We start from the raw sequence: 12,618 nt of genomic DNA on the forward strand, positions 1-12,618 counted from the left end.
TCATTGCACAATTCTACGTTCATTTATTGCACTGCAGTTATTCTCCAAAAGCTTGGTCCCATAGTCACGTTTTAGCTTTCTTTCTGAAGGTTAAAAGGGAAAGAGCTGATCGAATATCACTGTGGAGGGAGTTCCACAGCTGAGGGGCCACCACTGAGAAGGCCCTGTCTCTTGTCCCCACCAACCGTGTCTGTGACCGAGAGCAGGGCTTCCCCAGAAGATCTTAACCTCCGTGATGGTTTACAGAGGAGGATACGTTTGGATACGTAACCTGGGCTGGAACCGTTTAGGGCTTTATAGGCTAAAGCCAGCACTTTGAATTGTGCTCGGAAGCAAACTGGCAGCCAGTGGAGCTGATGTAACAGGGGGTTTGTTTTACATCAGTGTTGGCTCACTACTTCCTCATTATTTTAATAGAGCTACTCAAGTTGGAACTAAGAACTGGATTTGGGCCATCATTAGCAAATTATATCCCTATAAATTATAGCATTTTAAAAAATTAGCCAAATAAAAAGAATATAAAGTGGTCTAGAGAAAGAAAGAACTCAATTTACAGCATTCCTTTCAATTTTTTAAAATTTTGGAGCATACCCCTCTCTTTAATGCAGAAGATTTTACAGCCTCTAATCTAAGTCTATAGAGAACTCAAATTGTAGTATTGCTGTTCTCCCCAGCTGTATTTGTCATTGTCAGCTGATGCCTTAAAGTCTGAGAAATATGTAGAAGGCTTAGTCCTTCCTTGGCTCAGTCTTCGTACCTAATCAATTCCTCCTCCTAGTGTTTTGACTTATACCTGTCAGGTGCTTGCAGACTTGAAACAAGAACGCTTGCTGCAGAGTCTGCATACCTTTTCCTGTTTTAGGGCAGTGTTTGGCTCATGAAGTTATTGGCTTGGTGTTTGCTGAAGTGCACAATCACTCAGGTAATATCCACAGAAGGGGCTGCAGCCAATGCAGGTGAAATGTTGGATGTGCCTCACTGAGAAAGTTTAGTAATATGAAGAAAATATTTCCTATAGAAATGTGAACTAAGCATGTACTTTTGTTTTTTGGGAAGGAAATTAAAAACTGAGTAGAAAAATAATTAACAAAATGACTCATTTATTAGCATTAAAGGCATCATAATGTACCTTTGTTTAGAACCTGCACAATACCTCCCATGGAGACCTACTCATCAAACACCTCTGCCTTGCTTTTCTGGATTTCTCCAAAGTAGCTGGAGAAAGCAAGAGATAAGGCTTGGGAAATGTGGCTAGATGCAATAAACGCTGACTCTCGGCACTCACCATCCCACTACTCTGTGGTTATCTTGTAAATGTGAAGGGCTTACACAATATCCTACAGGCACCAGATTGGGTCTAAATGTGGTTAGCCCTGGTTAGTACCTACCTACTGGGTACTTTAAGCTCTTATTTCAGAAGAAGGAAATGGTGAAGGCACCTCTGAGTACTCCTTGCCTAGGATATTCATAAGTCAGCAGGTAGCTTGAAGACACACACACACACACACACACAAAAGTATTTGGCCATTTTGTCCAATGCAAGACACCCACATTCAGTTTAAGATGGTGGAGAATGAGTTGTGTGTACAGGACCATGGACGTATGTGTACATGTGGTTATTCATTTGATATTTTAGTGTAGCTTTACAATATTGCCATTTAACACAAGGGTTGCATAGCACAATTAACATGTACAGTAGAGTCTCGCTTATCCAAGCTTCTGGATTATCCAAGCCATTTTTGTAGTCAATGTTTTCAATATAGCGTGATATTTTGGTGCTAAATTCGTAAATACAGTAATTACAACATAACATTACTGCGTATTGAACTACTTTTTCTGTCAAATTTGTTGTATAACATGATGTTTTGGTGCTTAATTTGTAAAATCATAACCTAATTTGATGTTTAATAGGCTAGAATAATCTCTCCTTATTATCCAAGATATTTGCTTATCCAAGCTTCTGCCGGCCCGTTTAGCTTGGATAAGTGAGACTCTACTGTACCTCCACATGCAGAGGTGTATAGTACCGAAACTCAGTACGGCATTTCAGCCTCTATCTCTTCAAACAGAAAGGGTTTTTATTTCTTTTGTATATATTACTAAAGAAGAACAAAGACAATAGGAAAGGATAGGACAAGCATTCAGTATGTACTGAGAATATGTATATAGATGTATATACAATGAAACAGTTGAGTATAAAGATGGATTAGAAAATGACTTGCCATCTGCGATTCTAAACATGCACGCTGCACTCTTCTGAAAGTATTGATAATCTCCGAAAAACTTGCAAGTAATTTAAAAGTTTGGGCATATTTCATTCTGCATTTAGCTTTCCCCATGCTAGTGGTGGAAGCTATTTTTATGTATAGCCACTGTTTTTGAAGAAAATTCCAAGTTCTAAATGAATTTTCCTTCATCTTCAGCTCATCCTAAAACCACTTTGGCATTATTTACTGATGTATTCTGCTAAAACCCATCACGTTGGGTAGCATCAATCAGCGTATGGACAGTAATGCTATTTGAAGTAATGGATGCGACTGAATGTGGAGTGTCACATCGTGATACATCAAGTGCATGAACAAATTGTGAGAGCTATTTTAAGCTACCGCTGTGCCCTTTGTCACTGTCAATTTTAATAAGTAAAAATAATTTCTTCCAAGTATAACTCGGAGCTATATGGTTTTTTCATAAAACTAGGGGGAAAGCAGTAGGGGACGGTGCTTTTTTGGTGGCATGCAGGTTTTCTTAACTGTTCCATATGCCAGACTCCTGGCATGGGTCATTCAACCCTCAAACCATGACAGCTGGAAATCTGATTGATTTCAGGGATCTGAAGAGGTCGGGTGCATTGGCAATGCTGCTTGGAGACAGAGATCAAGACCTAAAGCAGTGAGGGCAGGAGATGAACTTCAGTGGTTATTTGAAACACAAAAGGGAACAACCCTGCACAGCCTTGTCTGACAAAAGGGGCAGCTAGGAACTGAGGGGGAAATCATAGACGAATAGAATCAGAGATTTAGAAGAGTGCCTAAGAACAATTTAGTTCAGGGATGGGCAGAGTGCAGTCCTCATTTTTTAAAAAGTTACTATTTTGGAAATATCAGTAGTTTGCTCTGCTCCACAAAGAACGGCAATTTTGAGACAGAAAAGGCCCCACTGAGCCCATGTCAGACTAGCTGAGAAGTTATTTCAGCTGTGGATAAGCTAGTTTTCTTATTGTCTAGTCCAACAGCTGGACCTGGATGTCAAGAGGAAAATATTCAGTTGGAAAACAGTAGCAGCTGCTTTCTTTCCTGTTCACATGCTGCTGGTTCTGCAGTCACCCGCAGGCACTAAAGGGCTTTTCTCCTTTCCCTGTTACTGCTTAAACTTCCATTTTGATTTCAGCAGTTTCCTTCTCATTGGCTTTTTAAAAAAGACGTATCACTTAAAGTGGACAAAATGATCACACTGTCTGTTTTTTATATAAAGAAATCCTTGTTGCATTGGCGAATGCTATTATGTCGGTGGAGTGCTAAATCTGCTGTGGTTTTAGCCTGACCCTATTGGTGGTGCTGAATCCTCTCCAAGGTGAGGAATGATATTTAAAGTGTTCAGGACCTTGGAGAGCTCACTAGTCTAAAACCTAGACTGGGATTCACTGACATCCATATCCACTGAGTTCTTCTCTCTAAAGCTGGATCCACACTGCCATATAAATAAGCTTAGAATGCAGACTAACTGCATTGAATTGGTTTATATGTCAAGATAGACTCATATAATGTAGTTCAATGCATTATGCCATAATTATATGGCAGTGTAGATGGGGCCTCAGTTTCTCCCTGGGAATTAAAATAGGTTAAAACTGACAGGTTACCTCCAAGCTTTCCATTAAGTACAAAAAATAAAAAATAAAAAAATAAGGCAAGTGCAAAGAAACCAGAATGGATGTTTAAAGAACTCCTAACTGGGCTATGACTCAAAAGAGACATGTACAAGAAGTGAAAAAAGGGAGAAATCACCAACAAAGAATTCAAACAAATAACCAACTTCTGTAGGGAAAAGGTTTGCAAGGCTAAAATGCAAAATGAGCTCAGGCTTGCCAGGGACATTAAAAACAATAAAAAAAGTTTTCTTTGCTTACTTCGGTAGAAAAAGGAAGACCAAGGAGGGGATAGGGCCTCTGCGAGGAGAAGATGGTGTAATGCTGACGGGATAGGGAAAAGGCAGAACTACTTAATGCTTTCTTTGCCTCAGTCTTCTCACAAAAAGAAAGAGGTCCTCATTCTCAGCACCATGGAATGGACGAAGGATTAGGGGAAATCCAACCCCAGATAGAGAAACAAGTCACCCAGAAATACCTGGCCACTTTAAATGAATTCAAGTCCCCAGGGCCAGATCAGCTACATCCAAGAGTATTGAAGGAACTAGCTGAGGTTATTTCAGAACCACTGACAATCATTTTTGAGAGTTCTTGGAGAATGGGAGAAGTTCCAGCAGATTGGAGGAGGGCGAATGCAGTCCTAGTCTTCAAGAAGGGAAAAAATGATGACCCAAACAATTACCGTCTGGTCAGCCTCATGTCGATTCCAGGCAAGATTCTGAAAAAGATCATTAAGAAAGTGGCCTGCAAACACTAAGAAAGGAATTCTGTCATCGCCAATAGTCAACACAGATTTATCAAAAACAAGTCATGCCAGACAAATCTGATCTCTTTTTTCGATAGAGTTACAAGCTGGGTCAATGCAGGGAATGCCGTGTATCTAGCTTATCTGGATTTCAGTAAGATCTTCAGCAAGGCCCTCCATGACCTTCTGGCAAACAAGTTAGTCAGATGTGGGTTAGGCAAAACTACGGTTAGATGGATCTGTAATTGGTTAAGCGAACAAACCCAGAAGGTGCTCACCAATGCATCTTCTTCATCCTGGAAAGAAGTGATGAGTGGAGTGCTGTAGGGTTCCGTCCTGAGCCTGATTCTGTTCAACATCTTTATTAATGACTTAGATGAAGGGTTAGAAGGCATGAAGTTCAACAGGGACAAATGCAAGATACTCCACTTAGGCAGAAACAAATGAAATGTAAAGATACAGAATGGGAGATGCCTGGCTCGACAGCAGTACGTGTGAAAAAGATCTTGGAGTCCTCATGGACAACATGTTAAACATAGGCCAATAATGTGATGTGGTGACTAAAAAAGGCAATGGGATTTTGGCCTGCATCAATAGGAGTCTAGTGTCTAGACCCAGGGAAGTCATGCTCCCCCTCTATTCTGCCTTGGTCAGACTACACTTGGAATACTGTGTCCAATTTTGGGCACCACAGTTGAAGGGAGATGTTGACAAGCTGGAATGTGTCCAAAGGAGAGTGACTAACATGAGCAAGGGCCTGGAGAACATGCCCTATGAGGAGTGGCTTAAAGAACTGAGCATGTTTAGCCTACAGAAGAGAAGGCTGAGAGGAGCCGTGATGAGGGCTATGTATCAAGATGTGAAGGGAAGTCATAGGGAGGAGGGAGGAAGCTTTTTTTCTGCTGCCCTGGAGACTAGGACGTGGAACAATGGCTTTAAACTATAGGAAGAGAGATTCCACCTGAACATTAGGAAAAACCTCCTAACTGTTAGAGCTGTTCGGCACTGGAACTCTCTGCCTCGGGGTGTGGTGGAGGCTCCTTTTTTGGAGGCTTTTAAGCAGAGGCTGGATGGCCATCTGTCGGGGGTGCTTTGAATGCGATTTCCTGCTTCTTGGCAGGGGGTTGGACTGGATGGCCCATGAAGTCTCTCCCAACTCTATGATTCTATGACTCTATAAGTGCTCAGGCACCACAATGAATGATGGGGATGTGAAATGGTGGTAAGGGCTAAACCTGGGAGGGACCTAGCAGTTCTGGGACTAGGTGGCTTTTTGCCAGAGTTCTCCTGTCTTTTGCAAGACTTGTGATTTGTTTCTACATCACATCACAGTGTTCCTCCGTACTCCTTTAGCTATTCAGCTGTAAGAAGCAATGACTTTACTTTTTTCCTTCTACATCAGTTGGCTTACATTTAAGTCATAAGATACAGCCAAAATGTTGACAGTGGAACAAATCATACTTCCAGACTCCTCATCCTTCCAAAGGAAAAGCAGAAACAGCTTGTCTCCCTTTCTGGTGTGCATTTTTAATTTCTACACCACATTCTTCATAGACATGATTCATGGTCTCTTGTATTTATGAGGACTTCGTACATTTCAATGGAGGTCACAGATTCATGAATACAACTGAGTAGGTAGCAGATTTTGGAAAGTTCCACAGATTGGAATCCTTTAAACAAGATGACAATAGATTAAAAATATCTCTATATTAACAGCAATCCTACAAGTCAGGCTCTTTGTTGACTTGGGCAAATAGGAGGCAGTGTGCTAAACCAGAACTTCCTAATCGAGAGTGTTAAGCTACAAACCTTAAGTAGTAGCAGTTGCCAAAAGGTTGTAATTGGATTTGAAATGGTCTTGTAGCATCTTTGAGAATAAGAAAGAAGTTGATAGTATAAGTCCACTTTATTAGATGCACGGAGCGAATTGTAAAGGAACAGATCTTTATGATGAGCAGGATCTATGGATGAGTACTTATGGAATGGTAAAAAACTATGGGTATGATGGTGAGTTCCTAAATTCAGTGTGAACAGTGGTCATTGTGGGACAAAGACAGGAGGCAAGATGTTGCCTAAATGGAAGGTGGATAACCATCTGAATAGTGGAGGGAGTTGTTGGAGTTTAGTGCGATGATGGCTAGGAACCAGAGAGGAGATGTGATGAACTGGGCAGGAGATTCTTGTATATGTACTATGCCAAGAAACCATTGTTTCTGTTCAATTCACTGTCAGTAGATTGGAATTTGTGGGTATATTCCAGGTTTTCTGTTTCTACAAAGAAGATTGGAAAGAGAAAGAGCAAAACTGGAATATATCCACAAACTGCAGTCCATTGACAATGGGTTGAACAAAGACAATGGTTTCTTGGCACATTACTGAATGGAATTCAAAGACATAGCCAGACTAACATGGCTGTGTCTTCAAATTCTGCCTCTTTGGGAATAATGAAATACAGTAGAAAATAAATAAAACTAGCTGAACCTATCATATCACCAATACCATTTTGAGGCCTGCAGGGAGGAAAGCATAATGTAGTTGGTTTGGCATTGGGACTGATTACCAAGGGTGGTGGTGAGATCTCCTTCTCTGGATGTCTTCAAAAAGAGACTGGACAGTTCTCTGCTGGGGTTGCTTTAGCTCAGTGGTTCTCAACCTTTTTTGACCCGTGACCACTTTGACCAGGGGCCACTTTGACTAGGAACTACTTTCCAACACTAGTATCAAAAGGGTTACAAATAAGTTTTTGGTCAACTTTAGATTCATTTTGGTTATTTGGGGTGATGATTCACAAAATTGCATTAGATAGACCACATCAGCTCTAGTTTCTGACATAGAACATATGCCCTCCAGTAGTCTCCATCTGCTCTCCCACAGAAAACCATATTTAATAACCTAGAGCTGATGTGGTCTATCCAATGCAGATTTCTGAATCAGCACCCCAAACAACCCCAGGAACAGGCCTAAAAATGAAGACCCCAAGGCACCCCGATTTCCAGGCACCACATGCAACGGCTCTGCTCAGTGGGAGGGAGGAGGAGGAGAAGTAGCAGTCAGGAGGCTTGTTGTCATACCTTTCGTGGATAGTCAGCCTCTCCCCTCCTATCATCCCTGTTGCCTCAGCATTATAAGTGGGTTTCACGAGACCAGTCGCTCTTGTTACAACGGCGTAGTAGCAGTGAAGCTGCAGACCATATTTTAGTTCTTGGGGACCACTGGTGGTCCACAGAGTACACATTGGGAACCCCTGCTTTAGCTGGAAATTCTCCATTGAGAGAAGTTGGAGTTAATGGCCCATGAAGTCCTTTCCAACTCTGTGATCCCCTTCCCTCAATCAGACAAAGAGTAAGGCTATTTTTATACCATGTGAAGAGAAAAAAACCCAGATCAAACCTCAGAGAGATGATTGGATAAATAATAATTGCCTGAAGGTAAATTTTAGGCAGGCTCATATGAGAGGAGCTTTTATGGCCTGGACAAATTCTTTCTATCTGTGGTATTTAGTGCACTTCACTGAATGAAGTCCACCTTCTTAAAAAAGAAAATTGGAAGTCCTTTTTCTGGGTTGTCTGTGGATTACATGTTTATTAGTGGATGTATTCTAAACAGAGTTGATGAGACTTAACATTAAAATATCTGGGAGCTGTTAGGGATTTTGCTGTAAATCTACTGCCGACCTTTGCTTTAATGGAAGGAAATTATTGGAATCCTATGTTTCCTTTAGACTTGTATGTAGCAACAGCACTATAAATTGGTTTTGAAATAAAATGCCAAAGTGAATTGTATTTCACGGAGGCATAATTGAAAGCAGGTATTTTAAAAGCCTATTAGCTATAAATAACAAGGATCTAATAAAGTAATCATTATTGATAATACATGGTAAGTGACTCTAATGGCCTGCTGAGCTCTTTCGCAAAAGTGAGCAGATAGGAGGCCATCGAATCCATCTTCAAGGTGTAAATGCTTGTTTTCCTATGACCTGTAAAGGTACAGGTTGAACAGTCCTTACCCAAAATGTTTGGGTAAAGAACTGTGGATTTCCCCCCAATTTTTGTATACCAGTATTTGTATATGGAACTGAAGTCTAAACATGAAAATTCATATATGTTTCACATATGTGTTATACACAAAACCTGAAGGTAGCTTTATACAATATTTTGAAATAATTTCGAGCATGTAATAAAATGTGTATATTTTGAATCATCTGAAAACCAATCACTGTCTCAGACATTCATATGCACAGGTATGGAGTCTGAAATATTTCAGATATCCAGAAGTATCTTTGCTGGATACCCTAAACAGAGAGCAGGAGGAAACAGGGATCTAAATTTTGAAATATTTTCCAAGTATCTAATGCTAGCACATAAAGAGATGAGTAAAGCCACTGTTGGAGGGATTGTTGCTTAGAATAGGCGTCAGTGCTCTTGTTCCTTTAATAGTTCTGCAGAAGTGGGGAGTTTAACAAGTGTTGCTTGCATCAACTCTATCCCTTTACTGGTCGTGTTGAAATGGGATTTCGACGAGACAAGCAAGATCTTCTGAAATCCCTTCTACACAACCAATAAGATAAAGATCAACAACTGCAGACACATCAGGAATCATTTTTCCTACCTCCACTCACCTTTGGTATATGTAGTTCCATGGACTCTTGAAGCTATCTTTCGTCATCCTGATGGACCTGTCTATTTTTCAAAATTAAGATGCAGTAAGCCGTTTTCTATTTTTAAACAATAGCAACAACAACATAGAGACATTTCTGTCAAAGAGCTAGACACCTGTTTGTAACAATACATGACCAAGTAACTCAATCCATGTGATACCATCTTGATTATTATTTGAGTAACTTTGGCTCTCAAACCACTGTCTGGACAATAAAGGATCAATTGAGAATACAGAGAAGTTGTTCTTGTTAACAAGCCACAAGAAGGGTCTCTCACACAAAAAACTCACACCAAAAACAAAAGTTTGTGTAAGTGATGCCTTTGGAAATGCTCACATGCTGGGTCAATAGAACAATGAGGTGAGCTGAGGCATCATTGGGAACTGAGATGTTGGACATGGAAAATTGTTTCTCTGTAGAAAACAAGTGAAATATCAGGAATGGATATTTACCATCAAAGAGTGACTGTATAGATACAAACCATACTTCTTGAAGTGTCTCTTTCACGAGAGGAGTATCATAAGATAGTTCTGCAACAGGGGGTGATACCGAGAATGTACTCAATGAAATATCAGCCATGGAGGAGAAGAACAGATTAGCCGCTTAAACCAGGTCCCTGATATAACAACAGGGTAGCTTTTAGGTGAAACAACAGAAAGGAAAACAAGTATTGATGTTCCGTTTTGCATTTATTGGCAATTAAACAAATCATAGCTGAAAAAGAACTCCATTTGTCATGTTGTGCTGGTACGGCTGTAGAATCATAGAATCATAGAATCATAGAATAGTAGAGATGGAAGAGACCATCTAGTCCAACCCCCCGCTAAGAAGCAGGAAATCGCATTCAAGAAGCTCCGACTTTATTTTCCTGCTGCTAATGTTTGCAGTCATAGGACAGGCCGCCTGTCAATCATCATTAAGTTTGGTTCCGCCCCTTGTTCAGGGTTCTGGGAGGGAAGGAGCCATTTTTAAGTCAGTCTCACTTAAGGAAGCTAAGCTATAGGACGTAGACCAGCTCGTCCCGTAGAAAATCTCATATCTCAAGAACATCCAGGGATATAGCACATCCATGGAATCAGAAACAGAAATTCCAGGGGAAAGGTCCCAAAGGTTCTGGCTAAGAGCTCACAGCCTCTCAGCCCCACAGCTCCTGAGGGAAACAGCCCTAAAGTTTCACAGATCCACGGAACCCCAGCTGAAACATCTGCAAGCCTTGGTTGGTAGGTCCACTCGATACCCAGACGCATTTGGAGTCGGTAGTGGGTCCCACATCAGCTAGGCCCAGATAATAGACAGCCTGGGAGAGGTTATAAAGGGATTTTCTTATAGAGAAAGCACAGTTATCCAAAGCCAATTGTCTGTCCCCTGGAGACAAGATTGAAAAGTCAACAGTTTATTAAGGAAACCTTGAAGTGTTATTTGACTCCTTGAAGATTTATTATTTGTTCAACAATAAAGACTTAGTTATCTCATTAAAGACTCAAAAGGCCACCCTTTTCAGGGAAATCCTCAAGAACCTCTCTTTAGGCGCCCTGGCTTCTCGCTGGGCATAAAGTATACATCCTATACAAAGACAACAGTTACAGGCCCATCGTGTGACAGAACACACGTGAAGAACAATGGACAACATTCAGGCAACAACAGTAATTGTATTTTGGGAGTCTGGTGGAAAATTCATTAAATCTGAATGTTTATTGTGTAAGGCAGTCGGGTAAAATTGTGCAGTGTAATATTCTCAGAGTGGTGGCCTAGGGGCTGGGGAAACCCCGGAACAAAGATGGGTTTCCTAGTGAGTTTCCAGAAAATAAAGGAACAGTTGTAGTCAGGTAGCACCAATATGTCCCTGGTATATTGAATGGGGTGAAACAATTGCTGGTGGCATGAATAATCTCCACCAAAGGAATCTATTAGGCTGCTTCATTTTTTCCAAATATCACACTTTGAGGATCTTTTTAATGAGCTCCATCAATAGTGAATGCTTTTCATTGATGATTTCTATCTTATATTATGTGGCCAATGGATGTGCTTTGGCAAAGGATGTTGTCTCTTTTAATTCCTTTGTAATATCTGCTGACTGTCTGTATTTCGTAGGATCAAATTTTTAGCAACAACAACAAAAAAGGTGACCGAGTTTAAGATGCCCCCTGATAGGCTGTAAATAAAAACTGAGGCATGGAAATCAACAAATGTAACTCAAAAGCTTTGCAGCAACTGTAAATGACAATTACCCTGATTATAATTAATAATTATAATAATGTATAATTAACTGTTCCGCTTGCTGTAGGTAGTTGTTTCCACGATATAATTCCATAATTGACATGTCAATATTTCCTTCTCTTGCAGACAAACATCATGTGAATGGAAACACTTTGGTTGAGCCTTTTCCTGAGGGATTGCATATGGCAATGTTTGGTAAGTGAGGCGATAGTCCTAAACCCTGTGACCATTCAAATCACTGGGATTAGGCATACATGTTAAAAGCATTCAACTAGGAATAACTACTAACACACTGTCTATGTGAAAGCAGCAAAAGGGGTTATTTGCTTGATGGAAAAGTCCTCAGACATTGGTGGACTCTAGTAAGGAACACATTGTCTAAGGTCTTTGAGCAAGTTGCCTATGTGATATTGTCCAAAGAAAAAGCCCATTTACTCATTGCTACAAAGTGTGGTCATGTAAGTCGGTGAGGTCAACAGAGTTTAGAGAATAGGCAAATGGGTTATAAGAAAGGAAAACTGTAAAAGGCTTCTTCCAGTCAATTAAAGATTCTTAACTGGAATATGTCTAGAGAAGGGCAACCAAAATGGTAAAAGGTCCACAATCCAAACCTTATGAAAAGCGGTTTTTAGAGAGCTGGATGTGTTGGGCTTGGAGAAAAGATTAAGAGAAGACAAGATAGTCATATGTAAATATTTGTAAGGATGTCATTCATGCTGAGGAGGGAACAATTTTTTTTTGCTGCTCCAGAGATTAAGAACTGGAGGAATGGATTCAAATTAGAATGAAAGAGATTCCACCTAAACATTAGAAAAGAGTTCCTGACTGTAAGAGCTGCTCGACAATGGAATAAGTTGCCTGCAAATGAGGTGGAGCCTCTTTCTCTGGAGCTTTTAAAATGAGGGCTGGCCATCTTTCAGGAGCCCTTTGATCATGTCACTGCAGTGTATAGGAATGGATAGTTTTTGTGGTTTCTTCTAGTTCAATAGTTGTGTGATTCTACGCTCTTACAACAACTGAAATGAAAAATTTCATCCCGCAAAGAGTAACAAATCATAGAAATAATTATTTGGCACAATGGCATTATTTAGAATTGGCCAAAAATCTGGGAGTGGAGAACTACCTTCACCAAACAGA

At 40.4% G+C, this 12,618-nt stretch overlaps 1 protein-coding gene across 2 annotated transcripts in view; it reads left to right on the forward strand.

Moving 5' to 3' along the window:
* Positions 1-12,618, forward strand: part of msra (methionine sulfoxide reductase A) — a 268,183-nt gene that overhangs the window by 83,884 nt on the left and 171,681 nt on the right. For both annotated transcript variants that reach the window (XM_003219661.4, XM_062969408.1), the window contains exon 2: positions 11,608-11,676. In XM_003219661.4, the coding sequence (XP_003219709.3) occupies positions 11,608-11,676 (69 nt within the window). The remainder of the gene's footprint in view (positions 1-11,607; positions 11,677-12,618) is intronic.

Source organism: Anolis carolinensis, chromosome 1 (assembly GCF_035594765.1).
Source record: "Anolis carolinensis isolate JA03-04 chromosome 1, rAnoCar3.1.pri, whole genome shotgun sequence".
NCBI lineage: Eukaryota > Metazoa > Chordata > Lepidosauria > Squamata > Dactyloidae > Anolis > Anolis carolinensis.